At 36.7% G+C, this 26,250-nt stretch overlaps 1 protein-coding gene across 7 annotated transcripts in view; it reads right to left on the bottom strand.

Moving 5' to 3' along the window:
• LOC118150929 (histone demethylase UTY) overlaps positions 1 to 26,250 on the bottom strand; it is a 213,369-nt gene that overhangs the window by 171,883 nt on the left and 15,236 nt on the right. For 5 of the 7 annotated variants that reach the window (XM_035289914.3, XM_035289917.3, XM_035289916.3 and 2 more), the window contains exons 3-4: positions 22,004 to 22,112; positions 7,079 to 7,128 (exon numbers count right to left, since the gene is read on the bottom strand). In XM_035289914.3, coding sequence (XP_035145805.1) covers positions 7,079 to 7,128; positions 22,004 to 22,112 — 159 coding nt within the window. Of the gene's footprint in view, positions 1 to 7,078; positions 7,129 to 22,003; positions 22,115 to 26,250 lie in introns of those variants that run through there. The other 2 variants (XM_054251610.2, XM_078364423.1) reach the window with 2 other exon arrangements.

Genomic DNA, 26,250 nt, shown 5'->3' with positions numbered 1-26,250 from the left:
CTGGAAGATTTGGCTAGGGCCCTCAGGCAAGAGAAAGAAATAAATGGTATTTGAATAGGAAGAGAGGAAGTCAAATTGTTCCTGTTTGCAGATGACATGATTATATATTTAGCAAACAATATCTCAGCCCAAGCTCTCTTAAGCTGATATAAGCAACTTCAGAGAAGTCTCAGGATGTAAAATCAATGTGCAAAAACTGCAAGTATTCCTATACACCAATAATAAACAAACAGAGGGCCAAATTATGAGAAACTCCCATTCACAACTGCCACAAAGAGAATAAAATATCTAGGAATACAACTAACAAGAGGGATGTGAAGTATCTCTTCAAGTGGAACTACAAACCACTGCTCAAGAAAATGAGAGCAGACACAAACAGATGGAAAAACATTCCATGCTCATGGCTAGAAAGAATCAATATCATGAAAATGGGCATACTGCTGAAAGTAATTTACATATTCAATGCTATTGCCATTAAGCTACCAATGACTTTTTTCATAGAATTGGAAAAACACATCTTAAACTTCATATGGAACCAAAAAAGAGCCCGTAGAGCCAAGACAATTCTACGCAAAAAAAAAAAAAAAAAAAGCTGGAGGCATCACGCTACCTGATTTCCAACTATATTACAAGTCTACTGCAATCAAAACAGCATGGCACTGCTACCAAATCAGAAATATAGAGCAATGGAACAGAACAGAAGCCTCAAAAAGAATACCACACAACTAAAACCATCTGATCTTTGACAAACCTGAAAAAAACAGGTAATGGAGAAAGGATTCCCTAGTTAATAAATTTTGTTGGGAAAACTGGCTAGCCATATGCAGAAAACTGAAACTGGATCCCTTCCTTATACCTTATACAAAAATTAACTCTAGATGGATTAAAGATTTAAACATGAGACCTAACACCATAAAAATTCTATAAGAAAACCTAGGCAATACCATTCAGGACATACGAATGGGTGAAGACTTTATGACAAAAACATCAAAAGCCGTGGCGACAAAAGCCAAAATAGACAGATGGAATCTAATTAAACTTAAGAGCTTCTGCACAGCAAAGGAAACTATAAACAGAGTGAACTGGGAAACAAAAGAATGGGAAAAAATTTTACAACCTATCCAGAAGACAAAGGGCTAATATCCAGAATCTACAAAGAACTTAAACAAATTCAGAAGAAAAAAAAAAAACATCAAAAAGTGGGCAAAGAATATGAACAAACACTTTCCAAAAGAAGGCATTTATGAAGCCAACAAACATATGAAAAAAAGCCTATCATCACTGGTCATCAGAGAAATGCAAATCAAAACCACATTGAGATATCACCTCATACCAGTCAGAATGAAGATCATTTAAAAAAATCAATAAATAATGAAGTGACACCTGGATATCCACATGCAAAAGAATAAAGTCGTCTCTGTACATTCCTAAATCTGATATCATTCACTCACCTATTCTGAGAATCAGAAATAATTTTCTGTGATCCATGATAAAGGATGGCAAAAGGCAATATAAACTCAGATGAGTAGGGAGCACCTACCGGTGCTCTGAAAACAAGTTAGGAAACCAAACTACTTTTTCTAGTCCTAGCAGAAATAGGTATAAGAAAGGAAAGAAAGAGGAGGGGAGGGAAGAGAAGGGGAGGAACGGGGAGGTGAGGGGGGAGGAGAGGTGAAGGAGGATGGGAGGTGTGGGGGGGGAAGGAGGGAGGAGGGGGTTGGGGAGGTAAGAGAGGAACAGGGAGAGGAGAGAGAGAGAGAGAGGCGAGACCGGGGAGAGAGGAGAGACCGGGGAGAGAGGAGAGAGAGGGGAGAGAGGAGAGAAGAGAGGGGAGGGGAGGGGAGAGGAAGGAAGGAAAGGGAAGGAGGGATGGACTAAGAGAAAGAAATATTAACTCTTAGTTGCTCTCTTCATTTCCCCAGAATCTTCCAAGTCGAAAAAAGGGGTAATGAAGTTTCTGTTTACATTTTCATGAACATAGCAATGTAAAGATGAATTGAATTATTCTACAAGGAACCTTAGATTGTTTTCCTTGATACTACATCTAGTATCTTAAATACGTGTGGTTATTAGCATATGAAATGTGACTTGCTCAAATAGTAGTCAAAAACATTCAGCATATTTTAAATGTCTAGCACAAATAAAAGTAAAAAATATTTTAATATTAGTTCTTTATATCCTTTAAAAATAAATACATTTTGGACATAATAGTTGAATCAGGCATCTTTCCAAATTATTTTCACTTGCTGCTTTTTCAGTTTTTTAAATATGTCAACTAGAAATTTTTTTGCCATATAAGGCTCACATTAATTCAAAGGTACAGCACTGCTTTATAGCAATAATATAAGACACATGAGTAAAACTGTGGATTTTGCTGCGTATGTGCTCATCTTTTGAAAAGTTATCTCCTGCTAAACTTGTATAAAGATGATTATCTACCGGCTGATTCAGTCTCTCTCAGATATGACAGAGATTTATCTTACAAAATATTAATTTTATTAACAAGGTTTCTAGGAAAGTTTCTATTTCCCCCTGTACAAGTCTCTCCTGTTTTCCTCTTTTTTCTGTTAGAAAGTTATGTACAATGAAATTGAAAGCAAAGGCCAAGCAAGAAAATCTCCCTTAAGAATGGAAAAAAAAAATCTCCCTTAAGAATAACCAATCATCATATAATTTCCTAAATATGTCCTCTGTCCTTCTCTCCATAAATATTGTTTGTTCCTAGACAATTTAGGGTCTCAAATTTTCTCCTTGGGTTATTTTAATAAAGTATTTCTTAAGTTCTAGCCTGTCGCTTCCATCAATCCACTATAAACCTGGACCACAACTAGTAGAGCTTGCAAAAACATCTGAGTTTTCTATTTCTAAAATCTTCAGAAGATAACCAGCAACCCTAGCTCAAGACATAAGGCCTTCATATTATGAGTTTGGCCCATTTTCTTCTAGTTCATCTCCCATTACATTAACAGGAGAAAAAACAGGCAGACATCTTAATAAAATATACTCTCACATTATTCTGCGATTATTCTTGCCATATATCGCAAGAAAATCTGTTGCCATCTTCCTTTAAACCCACATCTCACATATAGCAAATTCTACATATGTGAGCCCCAAAAATCTGGGAAGGAGTAAAAAGCAGTGAGACTTCTCTAGATAATAAAAATATGTCAGCTTTTTTATTAAAGAAAGCAATTAAGTTTAAAAACTGTAAAACACAGAGGTCTCCAAAGTTTCACCAGTATCAAAATTCAAGTTCCAGAAAAAAGAAAGCAATGAATAAAATTAAACCTTCAGTGATGCCTATATTCAACTAAATTCAATACTTTGAAAAGAGCAGAAACTGCTGAAGCATCTGGTGGGAAAGCTGGACATATATATGAAAACAAGGAATTTTAGCAGAAGGATGTAAATATAATAACAACAACAGGAAGATGTTAGAAACAAAAGTCAAAACAGAAAATGGATGAGATGTGTTTTATCATCTATTAAATGCAAAAATAAAAATTAAAAAAATGACAGAAAAGTAGAGCACAGTCACAGGTATCTGTGAGATGATATGTACTTGCAAGGTACAAGTGAAGAAGGCAAATGGAAGCGGAGAAAACTGTTAAAAGACCAGTAAAGATTTTTGATGAGCACTACCTCAATGAGGAAATCAAGTCAGCATAAACAGGAATAAATCATAATGAATAGTAAGTACCCTTGATATGCTGTTTAAAATGCAATGTACCCAAATTCCAAAATCTCAGTAAAATCATTGGAAACATACTCAAAAAATACCAGTGGAGGTACAGTCTCCAATATACCAAACGAGTATCCTCCCAGATTGTCAATAAAAAACACAGTCTGAGAAACTTTCGTAGTCAAAAGGAGTCTAGAAAGACGTGAGAAGTAATAATGTTATATTCTGGATGGGATCCAAAAATAAATATTAGGTTAAAACTCTGGAATTTGAATAAAGAATGAACTTTACTTAGCGGTAATTCATCAATAGTGGATAATAAACTACAAAAAAGGTACCAGATTAACATAAGATTTTACCAATAGGGGATTTGGAATAAGCACCCTGTGGTTTGGAATAAGCACCAAGTGGGTTTGGAATAAGCACCCTGTGGTATCTTTGATACAATCCTGCAAAAAAGAACTATTAAAAATAAACTTTAGTTTGAAAAAAATGAGGATAATGATCAAAACTGACGAAAAACATCAACTGATATATCTTTAAAAACTTAAGAAAATTCTGAGCAGATAAAGTACAAGGAGATCAGCAAATGGTGGAATAGAAAGTCCTCTGTTCATATTCCCTATGGTAGCAATAACTTGCAGTGATTCACAAGGAAAATGGGACCTCTGGATTCCAAATAGGAGGCTACAAAACTCCTGAGACTAAGAACTGTTTTGCTAAAGCAGGCCCATGCCCAGGCAGCAGTGTTGGCAACAAGGTTTCCGACTATAGTCCTAACACTCTGTAGCCTCAGTCATATCGGACTCATAGAGACCCTGAAACTGCCCTTTAAGTTGGCTACAGACCTTCTTAGTCTCAGGCCAGGAAAGAGTTTTGCCTAATTAGAAACCCACTCATTAGACAAAACTCTTGTCCAGTATGTGCCCCTGAGGTAAGCCTACTAACTTGTCAAACTGCATCTCTTAAAGCAGCACTGTAACACAGCTCCCGCTACTCTTAGCCACAGTCCAGAAGCAGTCCTGTCTATATAGGTACCCCTGTCTTAACAAGACAACTGGAGGCATGCCTGTTTAGTGCACCAGAGGCAAGCCCAAAAAACTCAGTCACAGTAAATTCTGAAAAAGCACTGTCACTAGATTCCTCATGCTCACTAATGCACTGTAAGCAGTCCTACCTGACAAGAGACTTACCATGTAACAAGCCTGCTATCTCTACAGCCACTGCCAACCTTAAAACAAACATTTGTCATAGCACCAGCCATACTGACCCAAGGTCTTAAAAACAATAGTATAAGAAAACCATTAGAAACACCTGCTTCAAACCTTACTAATAGGTGTGCCAACCACAGACTTTAACTACATACTCAGCAGTAGCCACCAACGTGGCTCCAACGCCACTCAGTGATCCCAGACGCTATCCCAATACCCCAGGCTCCAACAAGGAGGTCTGTAAAGATGAGAAGCATGTTTGCTCTTTGAATATACAAATAGCCAAAATGACATCAGCAAAACGTATTGATAAAGCTCCAGTGACCAAGCACAAGGAAGTAGAAATATATTACATAATAAACAATTCAAAATAATCATCTTAAAGAAGGTGAATGAGATGGCAAGACAAGACATGTAAGTATAAGAAATCAAGAAAACAGTGAATAAATAAAATAGAGCCTTAAGAAAGAAATAGAAACCATTAAAAAAAAAATCCTAGAACTGAATAAAGAATATCAAAATAGAACATTAAGAGGCAGTCTCAATACCTGACACAAATATGAAGAATGATCAGTAAGCTAGTTACATAAGGTCATTTGAAATTGGCCTGGTAGCTGTTTCAAGCTGGTGTCGGGAATCAAGAATAAAATTAGACAGATAGATGAACAGAAAAAAAAAAGAAAGAAAGAAAATGTAAAAGTAAAGAAAGCATACAGGACCTATATATAGGGACCATCAGAAAAACAAATACACATTTTTACATACAAATACATAAAATCTCTCAAGGAAGAATAAAAAAGGCCAAAATAAAGACAAGTCAACAAAAAAGCAGAATAGGAAGTTCCCTGTTCATATCAAAAGGAACTCAAATAATCAAATACCTAAATTTAAGAACTATAATTATAAACTTCTAAAAGGAAAACAGGGATAAACGTTTATGGTATTGAACATATGGCATATATTTAAGCTAGTCAGTTGATGGTAAAGACACAAGCAAAAAAGAAAACAATATTCTTTTTATACATTTCAACATTTTCATTACACATACATTCAAATGTTTTTTCCATCAGCATGGACACTTGCTTGTTTCTGCTTTTTGGCTTTTATGTATAAGGTTGCAGTGAACATCTGTGTAGCTGATTTTGTTTGAACACCTAAGTTTTATTTTGTTTTATGCCTAGGAGTGGAATTGTTTGAAGAGACAGTAACTTTGTAAAAAGCTGCTAGGTTGTTTTCTAGAGTAGCTGCACCCTTTTACATTCCCACCTTAATATTTAAAGATCTGTTTCTCTATATTCTAGCCAACACTTCCTGTCTCTAAAATTATGATCATCCTAGAGAGCATGAAGTGATCTGTAGTTTTGATTCTCATTATCCTCATGACTAATGTTTGAACATCTTTTTGTTTATTGGCCATTAGTATACATTTATTTTTGGGCAAATGTCTATTCTGATTATTTTTCTTCTGATATTTCTTGAGTTGCAACAGCTTTTAAAAATATGTATCTGATTGTTGGATCCTTACATGATTTGCAGATGTTTTCTCTTATACTTTTTAGTTGTCTTTTCAGTTTTGAGAGCCTTCTTTGAAGCACCAAAAATTTAAGTTTTAATGGATTCCATCCAAATTTGTCCAGAATAGGCAATATAAACACAAATGAAATTAATGGTTGCTTAGTACCAAGTTCATAGAGGGAGATGGAAAGATATGGTGTTTTATTTTTGATATCATGAAAATGTTTCAAAATTAACAGTTGTGATGGCTGGACAACTCTATGAATACATTAACAACTACTGAATTGTACACTTTAAATGACTGATTTCTAAGCTATATAAATTATATGTCCATAATGTCATTACAAAAAAATAAAAATAAACATATTAATATATGTTTTGAAACTAAGTAGTTTCACTTTTAATTATATTTCTTTCCCACTCAAGTAATTCACAAAAGCCAGCAACAATTTTATTTATATTAGGGATCAACCTATGGGCTTTCAAAGTCTGTGACAAAAACATAACTTACCCTTTACCCACATAGTAATATCTATGTGGCTAATCCTCACTATCTTGTCATAGGATGTAACTAATATTTATGTAGTTACATCCTATGACAAGATAAATGTATTTTGTGTAAGATATGCTATAAAGAAAATCAAAACTGGCATTGAAAATTTGTACTAACCTTCCAGTAGTCATCCTGTAAACTGTAGTATCTCTGATATGCAGATAATGCTGAAAAAGAAAAAAATAATTATGAGCCAAATCATATCCCATTTAAAAATCCACTGTAAGACATGAAATACTTTACTATAAGCTATCAAAGATGCCCATCTATTAACTAACAATAAAAGCCAAATAATCTAAATTTTATGGCTTACTAATATTTAATCAGGTATATACAACCAGAATCAAATCTCACCCATGCACTCAAACAAAAACAGTATCTTAATAATTCCTTAAATTAATCTGACCTCCTTCAAAGACCAAAAGTAATAACAATCTGATAGAGGTATTCCCTATTATGAAAAGTTTTCCAATTTTTCTTCACATGCAATTCACTTTCTAGAAAGATAAAAATTCAGTCACCTAAGGTGCAATATAACTCTCTGTGATGCTTCCCTTTACACAATCAGTATTACCTAGGCTACCACTATCTATAATTTAATTCTCAGTTAGACTTCCCTATGCCCTAAAACCTATCTAAAGGCATAAAAGGTACTCAAATCATATAAAGCAGTTCTTCCAAACAGACTTAAAAAAGGGCACATAAAACAAAATCATAAAATAAAAACATAAAAAATAAGTCATATAAGCAGATTGGAATTAGTGGAAACACTAGGAAAACCCATCACTTTATCCAATAAACTCAGAATCTCTGAAAAACAGCTAAGCCATGTCACATTCCTGGGGATAAGCTTTTAGAATAAAATATACCTAGCACTGAATATCACCCAAAAGTCAAAAATAAGTTGAAAAATATTTAAAAGAAAAAATAAACTGAAAGCCAGCAGAATGCCAAGAGTAGCAGACTGAATATATTGTAGTATGCTGAGGAGTCTGTCTTGAACAAGCATTTTTACAAATTTCAGAGATTTTTACAATTAAACTGTAAACGTTACCTGAAACGCTTCCATTGAATTTAACCACAGAAAGTTAAGGGGTCAGAAGAAGCCTACTGAGGAAAACTTGCTTTTTTTAAACAATCATAAAATGACAAAAAAGAATCTAAAAAGAACTAAATTTAATGCTTGACAGTAGCATATATAAGAATCATCTTACAATATAGGTTACATTTCTATGACTAAAATATTTACTTTCAAAACAAAAAAATGTAAGGCAGCAACATCAAATAAAGAAGCCTGAAAAGATCCACAGACACTTTATCTAGAAAAGCTACCTTAAAGTCTCTCCATAATCATCTTAAGGGCACTAATCAAATGGAGAAACTTTTACATGAGAAAACTGAAGTTCTCAAGAAAAACAGTGAAAATCTGTGGTATTTTAGACAGAACTCATTCTTTCTCACCCCAGTCCTAACCTACCCCAGCTCAGTAAGAGAGGATTACTATACCCAGCAAAATATAGTGTTCCCTATTGCACAAACTTCTGCTTTAGGGCTAGGCTAACTCCTCTACAGATGTAGGCTACCAACATTTCCCCACTCAGCTCAGTATTGAAGAAACTATATTAAAAACAAGTGCAAATGAGAAGACAAGAAGTTGCTTTGCTCTCCCATTCCCACACTGGTTAACTGGAAACTCTAATGCAGGTGTGCAGCAGACCATGAAAACACTGATGACCAACTGCCCTTGAACCAAATAACTCTGGGTAGATTCCAGGCAGAGAGGTAAGCAGAAAAGACTCAAGACTACAGGTCTTGCCCAGTGTCTGTTCCTAAAGCACAGGGATCATTTCAAGAGAAGTGGCCACTATCTCAGGCTGCAGCCCTTGAAATGCAAAGGTTCAACTCTGGTAGAAAAGTAGGCTTAAGATCACAGAATGAAGTAGTTTCTTTTCTAGTGTGAATTGATACATAAAAGAATTTGGAGATGTTCAAGCCCAAGTATATCACTGAAAACACAGATATTTAGTAGTTCCATAATAGCAAGTATCTAAAATGCAGACGGCTAGAAGTTTTAGAGAGAAAAACATGGGGATAAAGAACCACCTGGGTTAGAAAAATCCTGAAAGACAGACCTTCAAAAAGTATCGTGCAAATGAGTAATGTAGGACACTGTTTAGCATAAAAACTGTAAGTAACAACTATCAAAAAAAAAAAAAGAGAGAGAGAGGAAAAAAACAGAGAGCCTGACAAATAACATAGTAGTAAACTCCCACCATATTACAGGTTATCTTTTTCCCTTTTATCCTACATCTGAAACTGAAGAAGCCACCATTCCAGAAGCACCAAAAAAAAAAACCATGAAGGCAGGCCGGGTGGTACCAGTCTCCCTAACTAAAGGACCAAAGAAAAAAGCAATCCAGCAAGACAGAAAAACAGAATATATTCTGTCCACTTCAAACGCACAGGAAAAAAAAGTTGCCTCAAACCACTTCTCTACACAAAGGCCAAGTAGAGAGCACTGATGTCTATCATATCTCAGGCTACCTACTGGATTAATGTGAAAGAAAGCCAAATAGGGATCAAGAAAAGATCGAGGAAGATGAAAATAATCCGTCTTTATTGCTGCTGGCTGGTAACAAGGCTCGTGTGCCCTCAGCTGAGGGTACCCTAAATTTCATATCACATTGCAGAAAGAAGCTGATTGCACATGTGAGTGGAGTCAGAGTGTCCCAGTGGAAGTCAGCATTTTAACCACTGGCCAGTAATAAGAAAGCCTGGAACAATAATGCAACATCAATGGAAACCATTTAGGAAGCCACAACTCTCATTTCAGTTCAACATAAACAAAAAACCTAACTCAGTGAAGACTCTAAACTTTAACATTCACCTGGCAGTAAGCGACAGCAATACCATTTACTGTGCCAGATATAACTAAATAGCCACCTACAATAAAAAGATTAATACAGATGCAGTGGCTCACATCTGTAATCCCAGTACTTTGAGAAGCCGAGATGGGCAGATCAGTTAAGGTCTAGGATTCGAGAATAGCTTGGCCAACACAGTGAAACACCATCTGAATTAAAAATACAAAACTTAACCAGGCATGGTGGCACATACCTGTAGCTACTCGAGAGGCTGAAGCAGAAGAATCCCTTGAACCCACGAGGCAGAGGCTGCAGTGAGCCTAGATACTCTACTTAGGCAACACAGTGACACTGTCTTATAACATAACATAAAAACTTTGAAGATCTAGTCAAAAATCATTCACCATATCAAAAAAAAAGTATATCAAACTGAATGGAAAAAGACATGAGAAATGTTTGAATATATGATAAAAAAATTAAACTGAAATGATTACAGTGCTTAAAAGAGGGGGGAAAAAAAAGAAAATCACAGTATAGAAACAGAAGATATAAAAGGCAAACCACATTCCCCACACAGAAACTCTAAAATATTACATGTTAGAGATAGTGGACTCCCAACTGTTCCTGGGCTCTCAGCTAGGACAGTGCCACAAAACTTCTTCTAAACTCTTACCTCATGAAGGTGTGTAAGGAGATACACTGTTCATAAGAAGGGGACCAGGAGCACCAGTTCATTGAGAACATACCGTGCAAGATTGCCCACCATTCTGATCATTATCTACTTCAGTGAACATGACTAATATACAAGAGTCAGGACCTCTACAATACTGCTGTGTATTTCCATGCAAGATTGGTAGCATCATGTTCCCACTGCCTGTAGAAGTATCTTATAAACTGCTGAATGTGGAAGTGTATGCTAAGAAAGCAGATAGAGTATGCTGATGACCTCCTCCAAAGGCATAGAAGAGCAATAACGTTCTGCATATAGCAGAGAAATGTTAAAAAGGGCTAGTGAAAGTAAACACTCAGAATTGGAACAACCAAGATAATTAAACTCACAGGATGGAAAGTATAAGGCTATGTGGTCTTCTTCAGAGTAAAGGTAAATTAAGGCAAGTTAGACAGTGCCAGTGAGGTAAGAATAGGGATAAATAGTCACTAAAATTAGAACTTAATAGATGTGTTCATTGCACAGCTTACAAGTGAAGGTAAAACATGTCCATGGATTATGAGGTTATTTTCTGGTTTGGCTGTGTCACTCAAAATATAAAGCATGAGTTTCAAAACATCTCAGATAAAGTCTGTCAGAAAGTCTTCTTTTGCTTATTCTTCACTTCCTATTGTGTCTGACTTGTAATGTTGAATTGAAATTTTCTCTCATGCTGTGAATATGCCATGTAAATTTTCAAATACTGTGATTCACTGAATCATTATTACATGAAAAATATTATATCTGAAAATTACATTTTTCAAATCTTTGTTTTATTCCAGTACTTATCAAAAATTTTTAAAAGGACTTCTACCTGAAAAGTTTGTATCAGTAATTAAATCCACAAATTATACCCTAATTTATTTTCCTTTTAATAAATAAATACCAATACATAAGTAAAATAACATTATTGCAATATTTTAAAAAGGCAGCCAGGTATGGTGGCTCGCACTTGTAATCCCAGCACTTTGAGAGGCTGAGGCAGGCAGATCATGAGGGCAGATCGAGACCATCCTGTCCAACATGGTGAAACCCTGTCTTTACTAAAAATATAAAAAACTTAGCTGGGCATGGTGATGCACACCTGTAGTACCAGTTACTTAGGAAGCTGAGGCAGGAGAATTGCTTGAACCCACGAGGCAGGGACTGCAGTGAGCTGAGATCACAGCCCTGCATTACAACCTGGGCAACAGTGTGAGACTCTGTCTCAAAAGAAAAAAACAAAGCACAACAATGTAAATGTAAACTTTAGAACTTACAAATAAAATAGTCAAAGTAAAGACCTCAGCTCATACACTCAGCGGCACAACACAAACACAGAAACATTATTAAACAATGACACAGAAAGATTTAAAAAACTACTCAAAATTACTCAATCTAAACTAATGAGAAAAAAAAACTAAGGCAAGAGAGAAAATGGAGCCTCAAAGATTTGTATGTTATTAACCAGAGATCTAAGTATCATCACACTCTGTAAGGAATGGAGAAAGAACCAAAGGTAAAATGTACTTAAAGATAGGTATAAAATTTGTCCAAATGTGAATGAAAAAGATGAGACATATGTGCATGCTAGCCACAAGAAAGCCCCTACACCCTTCAAAGGCCCTCAGACTAACCCAGGGAATTGCCTGTAACTCACGCAAAGGCATTGTTCCAAAGAGGGAGGTCACTTTGAGACCAACACACTGCTAGAGCACTAAGCAACTTCAAGTAGCAAAATCAATTGTGAAGAGCAACAATCACCAATGAGTCACATTTCCGAATATCAAAATTTCCTACAAAGCTATTGTAATCAAAACACTATAGCTAAGATACCTAAGAACAGAATTAGAGACCAATGGTAGAACAGAGCTAAGAACCTAAAAATAATCTTACATATATGATCATTTGGCTGTTTACAGAGTACCTAGTCCACTTTTGAATGGACACTTCAATTTTCTCATGCAAAATAATGAGGCTGGTCCACTATACTAAATGTAATCAATTCTTTATTAAATATAAGAAGTAAAACCAAAACAATCTGGAAGAAAATATAGATTCTTCACGTTCATGAATATGCCACAACAAAGAGGGCATGAAAACCATGAGTAACAAAAGATAAACTGAACTTGATCTAAAAACTTGTGCAAAGCTCATTGTCAATAAAGTGAAAGGAAAACTTGTGCGACAGGAGAAAATATTTGCAAATCATGTATTTAATCAAGGTTTATTATCAATATACCAAAAACTCCTAGAAGTCAGTAACAAAAAAACAAGCATCTCAACAACAAAAATATATAATAAATAATCTGAACAGACATTTCTCAAAGAAGATACATAAATGGCCAATAAGCATCTGAAAAGACATTGAACATCATCAGTCATTAGGAAAATAATGCAAATCAAAACCACTATGAGACTCTCACTTCACACTATAATGGTTACAATGGGGATTGTGAAAATGGTAAAAACCAAATGTTGGCAAAAAACTGGACATCTCCTCCTTTAATGGCAGGATAGCAATAACAGGTACAGCATCCGTGGAAGGACAGGTTTTCTTTAAAAAAATTACTTTTTTCTTTTTCCCAGAAATAAAAATAGCAATTCCACTCCCAGCTAACTTGTCAAAAGAACGGAAGGCCAAGTGTGGTGGCTCATGCCTGTACTGGCAACACGTGAGAGGACAAGGCGGGTAGATCATCTGACTTCAGAAGTTCGAGACTAGCCTGGCCAACATGGCAAAATCCCGTCTCTACTTAAACACACACACACACACACACACACACACAAGCACGCAAAAATTAGCTGGGTATGCTGGCAAGCACTCTGTAATCCCAGCTACTCAGGATGCTGAGGCAAGAGGATCGCTTGAACCTGGAAGGCAGAGGTTGCCATGAGCCAAGATCGTGCCACTGCATTCCAGCCTGGGCAACAACCACCACCACCACCATCACCACCACCAATAACAACAACAAAACAACTAAAAGCGGAGAGTCAAACAGATATCTGTATACCAATTTTCATAGCACATTCCCAGCAGCCAAAAGGTAGAGGGAAAAAAAACATTATCCAAGATGAACAGTAAACTGTGGCATACACAGCTTGGACATGTCAAAACGCAGTCTCTACGAAAAATACAAAAATCAGTTTAATCATGAGGAAAACATCACACGAACCAGTTCGGGGACATTCTACAAAATACCCAAACAACACTCTTCAAAACTAGAAACATTATCAAAAATAAGGAAAAGGTGAGAACTAGCAACATATGAGAAAACCATAAGCAGACATGAGAACTAAATGAAATGAGCTAACCTAGTCAGACCTCTGGAAGAGAAAAATGACAGTGGGCAAAAACTTTTTTTTTTTTTTTTTTTTTTGAGACAAAGTCTCACACTGTTCCCCAGGCTGGAGTGCAGTGGCATTATCTTGGCTCACTGATATATCCACCTCCCAGATTTAAGCGATTACTTGAGCTCGGAAGTTCAAGACCAGTGTGGAAAACACGGCAAAAACCCCATCTCTACAAAAAAAGCTATCCTGGTGTGGTGATGCAGGACTGTAGCTCCAGCTACTAGGAAGGCTTATGTGGGAGGACTTCTTGAGCTAGGAAAGCAGAGATTGCAGTTAACCATGATCGTGCCACCACTTCCAGACTGGGCAACAGAGCCAAACCTTGCCTAGGGTGAGGGAGGTAGTAGTTGGTCAAAGGAAACAAACTTTCAGTGAGATGGCATAAGTTCAAGGGATCTACTGTAAAACATAGTAACTATATTTATATTATATATCTTGAAAACTGCTAAGAGTAAATTTTAAAGATTCTTATCAATAAAAATATAAAAATATGTGAAGTAATGCAAATGTTAATTAAATAATTCTACAATGTATACATATTTCAAAACAAGTTGTTGTAAACAAGCAGAATACACAATTTTTATATGTCATCTTACAAATAATTTTTTGACAGAAAAAAACTTTACAAAAGGTCTTGACTACTGCATACATAGTACACAACAACAAAAATTTAAGATAATTTTTCCCATTTTTTTATGAGTAGCCTTTAAGAATCTAAATAATTTGTAAGAATTTTTTAATAAATGAAAACAGAAGCAACTGTCAAAAAAACAGAAAAGAAAGGGAACGAAGTGGACAAAAGAAAATTTGGAAAAAAAGGGAAAGGAGAAAGAAAAAAAGGAAGAAATAGAGGAGAGGGTAATCCCAGTACACTAAAAGGCCAAGGAGGGCAGATCACCTGAGATAAGGAGTTCAAAACCAGCCTGACCAACATGGTGAACCCCATCTCTACTAAAAATACAAACATTTAGCCAGGCATAGTGGTGTGTGCCTGTAATTCCAGCTACTCCGGAGGCTGAGGCAAGAGAATAAGTTGAACCCAGGAGGTAGAGATTGTGATGAACGGACCAGGTCATTGCACTCTAGCCTGGCAACTGACCAACACTCCATATTGAAAAGAAAAAGAAATAAAAGAAATAGATAAGTGTTAAGAAGGCTCATGACGTTAGCATGCTTAGCATAATCTTTCTAGCGGGAAAACTTTGACTAGATAATACTAATCATAAATAGTAGGCCAGGCACGGTAGCTCATGCCTGCAATCCCAGCACTTTGGGAGGCTGAGGAGAGTGAATCACCTGAGGTCAGGAGGTCAAGTCCAGGTTAAGCAACAAGGTGAAACCCCATCTCTAATAAAATAATAAAAATTAGCCGGGTGTGGTGGCACACACCTGTAATCTCAGTGACTCGAGAGGCTAAGACTGGAGAAACTCTTAAACCTGGGAGGCAGAGATTGCATGAACCAGGACTAAACCACTGCACTCCAGCCTGGGTGACAGAACAACATTCCATCTCAAAAACAACAACCAAAAAAAAAAAGGAAAATTAAAGAAGGGTGTGATGGTACAAGTTCACACAGAATATCCAGGTTTGAAAAGTATTAATAATGCAGGTGCATAGAGATGACAGGAAAAAAGATGACTTCAGATAGACACAAAATAAAAGAACAGATCTCAATCTATGCTTCTATATTCTGACTATGCTCTAAGTAAAGAGACTCGGCATTTCTCCTCACACCCTCAACTGCTATACAATATCTGCCTCTAAAGGAGTAGGTTAATTAGAGAAAAGTAGTAAGCCAACAGGAAAGATGAAAAGAAAAACAGGAAATAAGTCTGTTAGTCACCTTGTCATCTGCTTTGGTGTGGTTTTGGATTTTTCTTTTTGAGAATATGATTGAAAGTTTGTACTTTTACTCTCAAATATGTTATCAAAAGAGCTTATGTTAACTTTTACATAGTTGGCACTATATAAAAGGCTAATGTACAATGTGACCCTTTATACAGCCTTTTCACATAGTTGGCACTATATAAAAGGCTCTTGCACCTTTTTTTTAATTTTTTAATTTTTTTTTGAGATGGAATTTCCCTCTTGTTACCCAGGCTGGAGTGCAATGGCACAATTTCAGCTCACCACAACCTCCGCCTCCCGGGTTCAGGCAATTCTCCTGCCTCAGCCTCCCGAGTAGCTGGGATTACAGGCACGCGCCACCATGCCCAGCTAATTTTTTTTGTATTTTTAGTAGAGACAGGGTTTCACCACGTTGACCAGGATGGTCTCGATCTCTTGACCTTGTGATCCACCTGCCTCGGCCTCCCAAAGTGCTGGGATTACAGGTGTGAGCCACCGCGCCCGGCCCGGCTCTTGCACCTTTTTACATTCACAAATGTAATGCTGCCTAAAAAACATCTCCACTTAAATGTAGCACAGCCACATATTAATATTTGTAAGAAAAATCATGGCCATCATTTACTACACAAATCTGCATTTTTTTTTTTTTAATTCTTATATCCTACTCTCTCTGACATGAAAAGACTGATTTAAGGAGAGACAAGGAAGCTGTCAAGATAAGCAGAAGTGCAAAAAAGGCTAGCTCTTTTATTCCTACCTCTTTATCTTCTTGAGGTCATCAAATCCAATTAGTAGACCTGCTGAAAATTCTTTTAAATGTATTACTCCTTTGACATTATTAAAACAACATGCTCATCAAGGTCATCGGTACCTTAGAACTGTCTACATACAATCTCCAAGAAAGTTTTGTTCCTTCTGGTGACAAATGCCTGTAATCCCAGCTACTCGGGAGGCTGAGGCAGGAGAATTGCCTGAACCCAGGAGGCGGAGGTTGCGGTGAGCCGAGATCACGCCATTGCACTCCAGCCTGAGTAACAAGAGCAAAACTCCGTCTCAAAAAAAAAAAAAAACAGAAAGTTTTGTTCCTTCTGTTTTTCCAATGTGTTTTGCCACAAATTATTTAGTTCTCAAAGCTAACAGAACTTTTACTTCTTACCTAATGCATCAATTTCAGAGTTTTAAGAGCATAGGCATGAATGTTGGAAAATCTGAGGTATGGTCATTAATCTGCTATCCTGGGAACTTCTTAATTGCATTTTCCTCCTTGAATAAATCATACTACATCAGTGACATCGCAAACTATGATCACTGAGAAATCCCTAAAGATTTTTTAGGAGAGGTAGAGAAGCAAGTTACTATCTATGACGTTTTTAAACTGTAACTGAATTCTTAACACATTTAATTCAACATTACATGACGACATTGTGTGCTTAGCCTTGGAATGCAGGGAAGATCAATTAATCAGCGAATACATATGCAAAAATTTGTCAACTATACAGAGACATATAATACCATTCTACGAGAATAAGTTTATCTCAATATTGTGTCTTTTACTGTCAAGAAAAAATCAGACCTGCATATTAAAGAAAAAAATCTATATAAATTTTTTTATAAATTTCCCATGAATCTCTAGGTAAAAGATCACATGATACATAAGAAACAATTTATCAGCTTTCAGAGATTAAGCTGATCTTCATTATTTGCAGGTTACCTGTTATTCAACTTACTAAAATTTCTTTGTACACAAAGTCAATACCTATGATGGTTTCACAGTTATTCACAGACCTGCACACGGTGGCAAAAAATTTGAGCCACTGGATATACATATTCCCAGCTAATGTTGGAAAAGGTGACTTCATGTATCAGGTACTCTAAACATATTTTCCTGCTATATATAGTATCACATTTCCCTTATTTTTGCTCTTTTGTTAGTAATTTCACTGTTTAAAGTCACTCTCCGCTAAGCACAGTGGCTCACACCTGTAATACCAGCAGTTTGGGAAACTCAGGCAGTCATACCACTTGAGGTCAGGAGTTCAAGATCAGCCTGGCCAACCTGGTGAGATGCCCATCTCTTAAAAATACAAAAATCAGCTGCGTGTGGTGGCAGACACCTATAGTCTCAGGTCCTAGGGAGGCTCAGGCACAAGAATTGCTTGAATCCAAGAGATAAAGGTTGTAGGGAGCCGAGATGACACCACTGCACTCCAGCTTGGCCAACAAAGTGAGACTGTTTCAAAAAATAAAATAAAGAAATAAAATATAAAAAAACAAATTAAAGAAAATTGATAAAAATCACTAACTAACGCATAATGCCAAAGAGTTGTCTGGTGTACTTAAGTACAAGAAAAATGTGATGTGACTCACAGAAAAATGTACTTCATTCAGGCATGAGTTATACTGCATCTGCGTTTGAATTCAATGATAATCAACAATTCAGATTTTAACAGAGATCTTTAAAGAGAAACATAAAATACAGTTATATATTGATCAGCTAATAATAATGCTGCCATCAAAAGCTAACAGGAACTTTATCCTGTCTTTCCCATGCTTTCTCTCTGTAATAACAGAAGCCTAGGATTCATAGCAAGCTTCAGCCTAAGGCATAGAAAAGCTCCAGAGCATTCGGAATCTCATCTGTACATGCCCACTTGCACCACAGCTGAGGAACCGTAAAAAGCAGCCCTAGGTTTAATACCCTGGCATTATGAGTCTTAATGGACTAAACAGTTAAAAAAAACACACCATGAGCTCTTTAGTCTAGTGCATCCTGCTTTTGGTGTGGAAGGCAGTAGGGAAAAAAGTAGGGTTGTATGTCCCAGTCCCTTATCACGTCAGGATGTTGTACTCCCAATACATTCTGCAGTCATTTTTTAGAACTGCAAGTGAGAAAGAAGGAAAACTACGTTGGCCCAAGGCCCCGTCAAGAATAATCCTTCAATGAAACATATGCTATGGTCACTAGTTACATATTCTACCTTATACGGGAAACAAACAGCATATCTGAATTACAAACTGAGAATCTATGTATTTAACAAATTCCCCATGAATCTCTAACGAACAAAAGAAAGCTATAATCAAAAAAAAAAAAAACAGAGAGAGAACATGGCAAAGAACAGCTAATGGATGCAGGGTTAATACCAAGGTGTTAAGTTGATAGGGGCAATAAACAATTATATCAAACCTGCATTCTGCACATGTATCCCAGAACTTAAAAGTTGAAGGAATAATAATCCAAACTTTTTACACTTCAAATTAAAGAAACGTCATCTTCAATTTAAACAACAACAAAAACAGATTCATCCATAAATGAAATAAAACTACTATTTTTGGAGAACCCTAACTCAAAGACCTATTATTGGGAAACAAACATATTATGCTCTGTAATCTATGTGCCAAGGCAGAGTATTATAATTTCACCCAAGAAAATGTAAGGCGAACAGGAGAAGAAAAAGAAACATAAAGTTTGACAAACATTGTTAGTCATTCTTTGAATAACACTTGGCAAATGAACAGGAACCAAAAACACAAAACCAATATTTCTAACAAAAGTGATCATCAGGAAAACAAATAAATTAATTACTTGAAAGAAGAGAAGAAGAAAGTTATGAATGGCTGGAAATTCAGCTTATAATTGGAAAACTTACAACTCACCATTAAATGTAAAATATAACTGTATGCCCCTGAATTCATTTTCTTCTTTACTATTACAAATGATCAAGTTATTCTTTACCTCTAAAAAGACTAAATCTTCTTATGCCAATATGGAACTGAGAGAATATCTAATCAAAAACGTAAATGTCAAGGTTAATTTTCCCTGACCTCAGTATATTTTGCCCAATGTCTAACCTACTATGTGACCAAACACAACATAATACAACAAAATACCCTTCAAAACAAACTTCCTTGCAGTGTTTATTCACTTCATAGACAAAAATTATACAAGATCTGTTCTCTTCCTTTTAAATAGAAAATGTAACTAAATTTTCCATCTTAAAGCTTTAAGAAATTAAAATACAGCTAGTAGTGATGGGTCACGCATGTAATCCCAGCACTTTGGGAAGCCAAGAGGCAGGTGGATCACCTGAGGGTCAGGAGTTCGAAAGCAGCCTAGCTTGGACAACATATTAAAACCTTATCTCTGCTAAGAATACAAACATTAGTCAGGTATGGTGGCAGGCAACTGTAATCCCAGCTACCCAGGGGAGGCTGAGGCATAAAAATCTCTTGAACCCAGAAGTGAGAGGTTGCAATGAGTCAAGTTCACACAATCGCACTCCAGCCTGGGGGACAGAGTGAGACTCGACTCTGACTCGAAATGAGAGAAAGACATAGAGAGAGAGAGAGAGAAGAGGGGTAAGGAGGGAGAGAAGGAGTGAGGGAGGAGGGGGAGAGACAAATTTTAAATACATATTAAATGACTGCTGCAGAGAAAAGACAGTCCCTATATAAATCTACTTTTTAATCAGGGTCTTTGTTTTTAGCTCTCAAATTTACATATTAAACACAAAAATATCGTAAATGTGTAACAGAAAAATCTATGTATTTTTCTTCTCCAATCATTTCCTTTGAAATATTATACTTTAGGCCGAGTGTGGTGGCTTACGCCTATAATCCAGATACTTAGGAGGCAGAGGCAGGTGGATCACTTGATGTCAGGAGTTGGAGACCAGTCTGGCGAACATGATGAAATCCCATCTCTACTAAAACTACAAAAATTAGTTGGGCGTGGTGGTGCATGCTTGTAATCCCAACTACTTCAGGCTAAAGCATGAGAATCACTTGAATCCAGGAGGCGGAGGCTGCAGTGAGCCATGATGGTACCACAGCACTGCATCCTGTGGGACAGAGCAAGACTGTCCCCCATCAAAAAAAAAAAAAGAAGAAACTGCATTTTAACCAATTTTTTATTTAAAAGTTTATAAGTAAGCATTTCTAGTAAAAGCCCATTTAACAAGTACTAAGAATTCCATTTACCGTTCATGACTTCCTCTGCTACAATTCCCCAAACTTCCTACACCATTTGGAAGATGTTAAAGAAAAATAAATCTCTTAATATAAACCATTTTTAAATGGTAAAGTTCCAGCTGAAACATAAATACCCCATAGAGCATGCTATAATACTTCAAATCCAAAGTACATTTCATTAGCAAACACTGGCTTAACCTAACAAAAAATGTTGTATATCAAATACTAGGGTGCTTCCCCACCAACTCTTTCCTCTAAGCCTAAAATAGTCAACTGTTCTTTCTACTACTATATTTGCTGGAAAATATATCTACCTACTCTCTGCCAATATGTTTACTTCTATCAAAAAGTTATAAAATATTCTTGTTTATAAGATAGTTGTTCGGTATGAGAATACTGACATGGAGAAAAAATGTTTAATTTCCTAAATAATGATGTTAGTAGGCAGCTTGGTGCTATGAAAAGTACACATTTTTTACAATTATCTTAAGTAACTTAATTCTACCTATTTTATTTTTTTTGAGACAGTCTTGCTTTGTCGCCTAGGCTTCCCAGGTTCAAGTAATTATCCAGCCTCAGCCTCCTGAGTAGTGGGATTGAAGGCACACATCACCACATCACCACACCAACATACATCACTACACCCCGCTAATTTTTGTATTTTAAGTAAAAACAGGGTTTTGCCATGTTGGCCAGGGTGGTCTTAAACTACTGACCTCAGGTGATCCTACTGCCTCGGCCTCCCAAAGTGCTGAGATTACAGGAATAAGCCACCATGCCTAGCCCTCCACCTATTTCTGAGAAGAAAAATCATTTGACTGCATGAAAAAATCTGCTGTATACAAGGCTCAACTTCAGAGATGAGCTATCTGTAATACATACTACTACAGATTAGACTTGCAGTATTTTCTAACTATAATGAAAAATGTTGTAGAAACTGAAATACAATTAGAAACAAAAATTCCCTGATTTTTCCAAAATGTCCACATTTTTGTAATACAAAGATACCAAACTTACAGTTTTTCTACTGTGATAACATTTTTAAAAACATGATTTTCACAGGGCAGGCAAATAGCAATATATAATGTAGGATGTTACACATTTTACTCAATAATCTAATTTACTGAGTATTTGCCTGAAATTACGCAAAATATTCACATTCCCATTGAGTCTAAATTCTTTCTCCTTGATTACTATGTTTGGAAGTTTATTAGAAAAAAGTAAAATATGATATTAAGTATCCCTGAAGAAGGAAAAAACATTACAGCTAGTGTGCAAACATAAGTCAAGCAAGAAATTTAGAAAGAGAGTAACAATACCTTTTGAATAATCTTCCAATAAGAGGTTGAAGTGACCTAACTGGCAAAATAAATTGGAGTCCACTTTCCCTTCAGCTTTTAAAATTAAAGATTCGTAGCAGCGAATAGCCTAGAAATAAAAATTATAAACATTAAGAAAAAGGCATGTCGTTCCTAGAATACATATACCTGCGTTACATTCTTAAAGAAATCAAAGCAACCGTAAACATATGTCATTTCTTCCATAGGCATAGGATTAAATTCAGTGTTTCAGAGAGGAAATAATTTCTCTAAGCATTTATTAAAGCCAGTATTCATAATCTAAGTGTTTTTCCCTCTTAAAAAAAGAATATATCCTATGCTTAATGCAATTAGGAGCTCATTAATAACTTTATGTAAAATTTGCATATCTAAACTGTTACTACAATCCTTATTTATACAACAAAAGTACTCTCAAATAAGCACTGGAAGAACACTACTGACTTTGGTAGCCATTAACCACATGAAATTTTTGAATATTTGTAATATGGAAAGCCCAAAGAGATGTGCTGTGTTTCAAAGATTTCACACATACTTTGGTTGGGGGTACCGATGAGGATAGGTTGAGATCAAACCTTTAATCTTTCAGGGCTTTGCAGAAGGAAATAGATGAATGGAAAACATTACTAAAACATCGGAAAGAACAGGGTTCTGAAATTTTGCTGCAAACAGACTTGTTACTAACAAGTCTGGAAAACTTAATTTCTTCTAACCCCAGTCATAATAACATGCAAAGAGCTAGTATAAAACAATTTTAAGGCCAGGTGCGGTGGCTCACGCCTGTAATCCCAGCACTTTGGGAGGCCGAGGCGGGTGGATCATGAGGTCAAGACATTGAGACCATCCTGGTCAACATGGCAAAACCCCGTCTCTACTAAAACTACAAAAAATTAGCTGGGCATGGCAGTGCGTGCCTGTAATCCCAGCTACTCGGGAGGCTGAGGCAGGAGAATTGCCTGAACCCAGGAGGTGGAGTTTGTGGTGAGCCAAGATAGTGCCATTGCACTCCAGCCTGGGTAACAAGAGCAAAACTCTGTCTCAAAAAAGAAAAAAAAAAATTTTAATTAGAACATTTATACGGTGTTTATTGGAGCATCTAGCACACATTGAGAACTTGATAATGTTTCTTTACCTTTCCTTAGAAAACAATCAAGCTCTAACTCTGTATTAGTCTATTCTCACATTGCTAAAGATATACCAAAGAGGGTAGGATCCAAGATGACTGATCGTTAACATCTCGGAATTGCAGCTCTCAGTTAAAGCACAGAGAACTAGAGGACGCCACACTTTCAGACAAATTCAGGTCACTCATGGAGCAGAAGATCCCCAGGGAGGAGTCACACGGGTCGCCAGCACAACTCTTGTGGCTGGCCGCAGCGGTTTCGCAGGCATCTCCACACCGCAGCTCTCGGCAGGGCAGCTCTCAGAGTAGAGTAAACAGGGCTGGCTCCCCTTCTGACCAAGGTTTGGAGCCCCGGGAAGGCAGAGTCGCCTATTTCAGACACAAGAAGGAAGCCAGACAAGAGAATCCTGGGCAGAAAACCACCATCAGTCTTAATGCCACTGTTCTGGCCCTTGGAACTAACAACTTGGACATCCACTCAAGAGACCTAATCTGAAAGTTGGTAATTTCAAAGACGCAGGAGGATAAATTTACAATGATGGGAAAAAAACAGCGTAAAAAGGCTGAGAATACTCAAAATCAGAATGCCTCTCCCTCTAAAGAGGATCACAGTTCCACATCTACAATGGAACAAGGCTTGAGGGAGAACTAGCGCATCCCAATGACAGAATCACTCTTCAAGGAATGGATAATAAGAAACTTCTGTGAGTTATAAAAACATGTAGTAGCCCAACGTAAAGAAGCTAAGAACTTTGAAAAAAGGTTTGACGAAATCCTATTGAGAATAGACAAATTAGAGAGGAATATAAGTGAATTAATGGAACTGAAGAATACAATACGGGAACTCCGAGAAGTATGCACAGGTTTAATCACTTGAATTGTTCAAGCAGAAGAAAGGATATCAGAGGTCAAGGTCCAACTTAATGAAATAAAACAAGAAGACAAGATTAGAGAACAAAGGATAAAAAGGAATGAGCAAAGTCTCCAAGAAATGTGGGACTATGTGAAAAGACCAAATTTACGTTTTATAGGTGTACCTGAATGCCACAGAGAGAATGAATCCAAGCTGGAAAATACCCTCCAGGATATTATTCAGGAAAATTTTCCTAAACTAGCAAAGCAGGTCAATATTCAACCCCAGGTAATACAGAGAATACCACAAAAATATTCATCAAGAAGAGCAACCCATAGGTACATAATCGTTAGATTTACCAGGGTTGAAACGAAGGAGAAAATACTAAGGGCAGCCAAAGAGAAAGGTCAGGTTACCCACAAAGGCAAGCCTATCAGACTTACAGCAGATCTCTCAGCAGAAACTCTCCAAGCCAGAAGAGAGTGGGGGCCAATATTCAACAACCTCAAAGAACAGAACCTTCAGCCCAGAATTTCATATCCAGCCAAACTAAGCTTCACAACTGAAGGAAAAATAAAATCTTTTATGAACAAGCAAGTACTCAGATTTTATTACCACCAGGCCTGCTTTACAAGAGCTTCTGAAAGACGCATTACACATAGAAAGAAACAACCAGTATTAGCCTTTCTAAAAATATACCAAAAAGTAAAGAGCACCAACATAAAGAAGAATTTACATAAACGAATGGATAAAACAGCCAGTTAACAACAAATGGCAGTAACCCTAAATTTAAATCGACTAAATCCCCCAATCAAAAGACACAGCCAAAACCCAACAGCATGTTACATCCAGACCTATTTCACATGCAAGGATACACAGACTCAAAAACAAAGGGATGGAAAAAGATTTACCAACCAAATGGAGAGCAAAAATAAATAAATAAAAAGCAGGAGCTGCAATTCTCGTATCGGATAAAATAGATTTTAAAGCAACAAAGATATAGTGATAAAAGGATCAAAGCAACAACAAGAGCTAACGATCCTAACACCCAGATACATAGAGTCTTAGATTCAATGAGACAGAAAATTAATAAGGATATCAAGGACTTGAACTCAGATCTGGAACAAGTAAACTTAATAAATATTTATAGAGCTCTCCACTTCAAGTACACAAAATATACATTCTTGTCAATACCACATCACACCTACTCATAGGTTTAAATGAAACATTGATTGGCCATTATTAATACCCATTTTTTTTCAGAATAAAGCAATACTTCCGTTCACCCTCCCTCTTTCTCTTCCTCTCCTTTACTCATTTTTTTTCTCTTTCCTTCTCTCAAAAAAAAAAAGAAAGAAAGAAAGAAAAATTAACTTGTAAACCTCTAGATCCAGTCCGGCAATGTCTCTCTCAATGCTTGATTTCCTTTCTTCCCTTCCCTCCCTCCCTTCCTCCCTCCCCACTTCCTTCATCCCTTCCTTCCTCCCTCCCTTCCTCTTTCCCTCCCTTCCTGCCTTCCTCCCTTCCTCCCAAAAAAAAAAAAGATATACCAAAGACTGGGTAATTTACAAAGCAAAGAGATTTCTTTGACTCACAGTTCAGCATAACTGGGGAGGCCTCAAGAAACTAACAGTCATGGCAAAAGCGAAAGCAAACACATACTTCTTCACATGATGGCAGCAAGGAGAAGTGTACAGTGAAGTGGAAAATGCCCCTTATAAAACCATCAGACCTCATAAGGACTCACTAACTATCAGGAGCATAACATGGAGGTCCTCATGCCTGAATTACCTACCATGGGTCCCAGCCACCACAGGTGGGAATTACGGGAACTACAATTCAAGATGAAATTTGGGTAGGGACACAGCCAAACGATATGAAACTTTCAAGATTTTTTTCAAGTTTCTCAGGAAGTGTTTCAAATTTTCCCATTTAAACACCTCTTTAGTGATGTCTTTAAGGGGACTACTAAAAAGAGCAACGGAAATGATTTCTTAGATCCCAGAGTGCACTGTCAGGAACACTCCCAAATGTGGTACCTCTGAAAAGGCATGTAAGATCAAGTCATTCCATTAAAAACCTACAATGACTTATCCTATTATTAAAATCCTTTAACCTCCTCAGGTACTAATGCGCTGTTGGATAGAATCCCTACATGGTATATCTTCATTTTTTTCCCCTCTGATGAAAGAAGACATTTCAAATGCAGAGAAAAAATTATATACCTGTAACACATACATACTCAATAAGTTT

Source organism: Callithrix jacchus, chromosome Y (genome assembly GCF_049354715.1).
Source record: "Callithrix jacchus isolate 240 chromosome Y, calJac240_pri, whole genome shotgun sequence".
NCBI lineage: Eukaryota > Metazoa > Chordata > Mammalia > Primates > Cebidae > Callithrix > Callithrix jacchus.
Note: the sequence above shows the minus strand (reverse complement) of the source record. Positions and strands in the feature narration are given on the sequence as shown.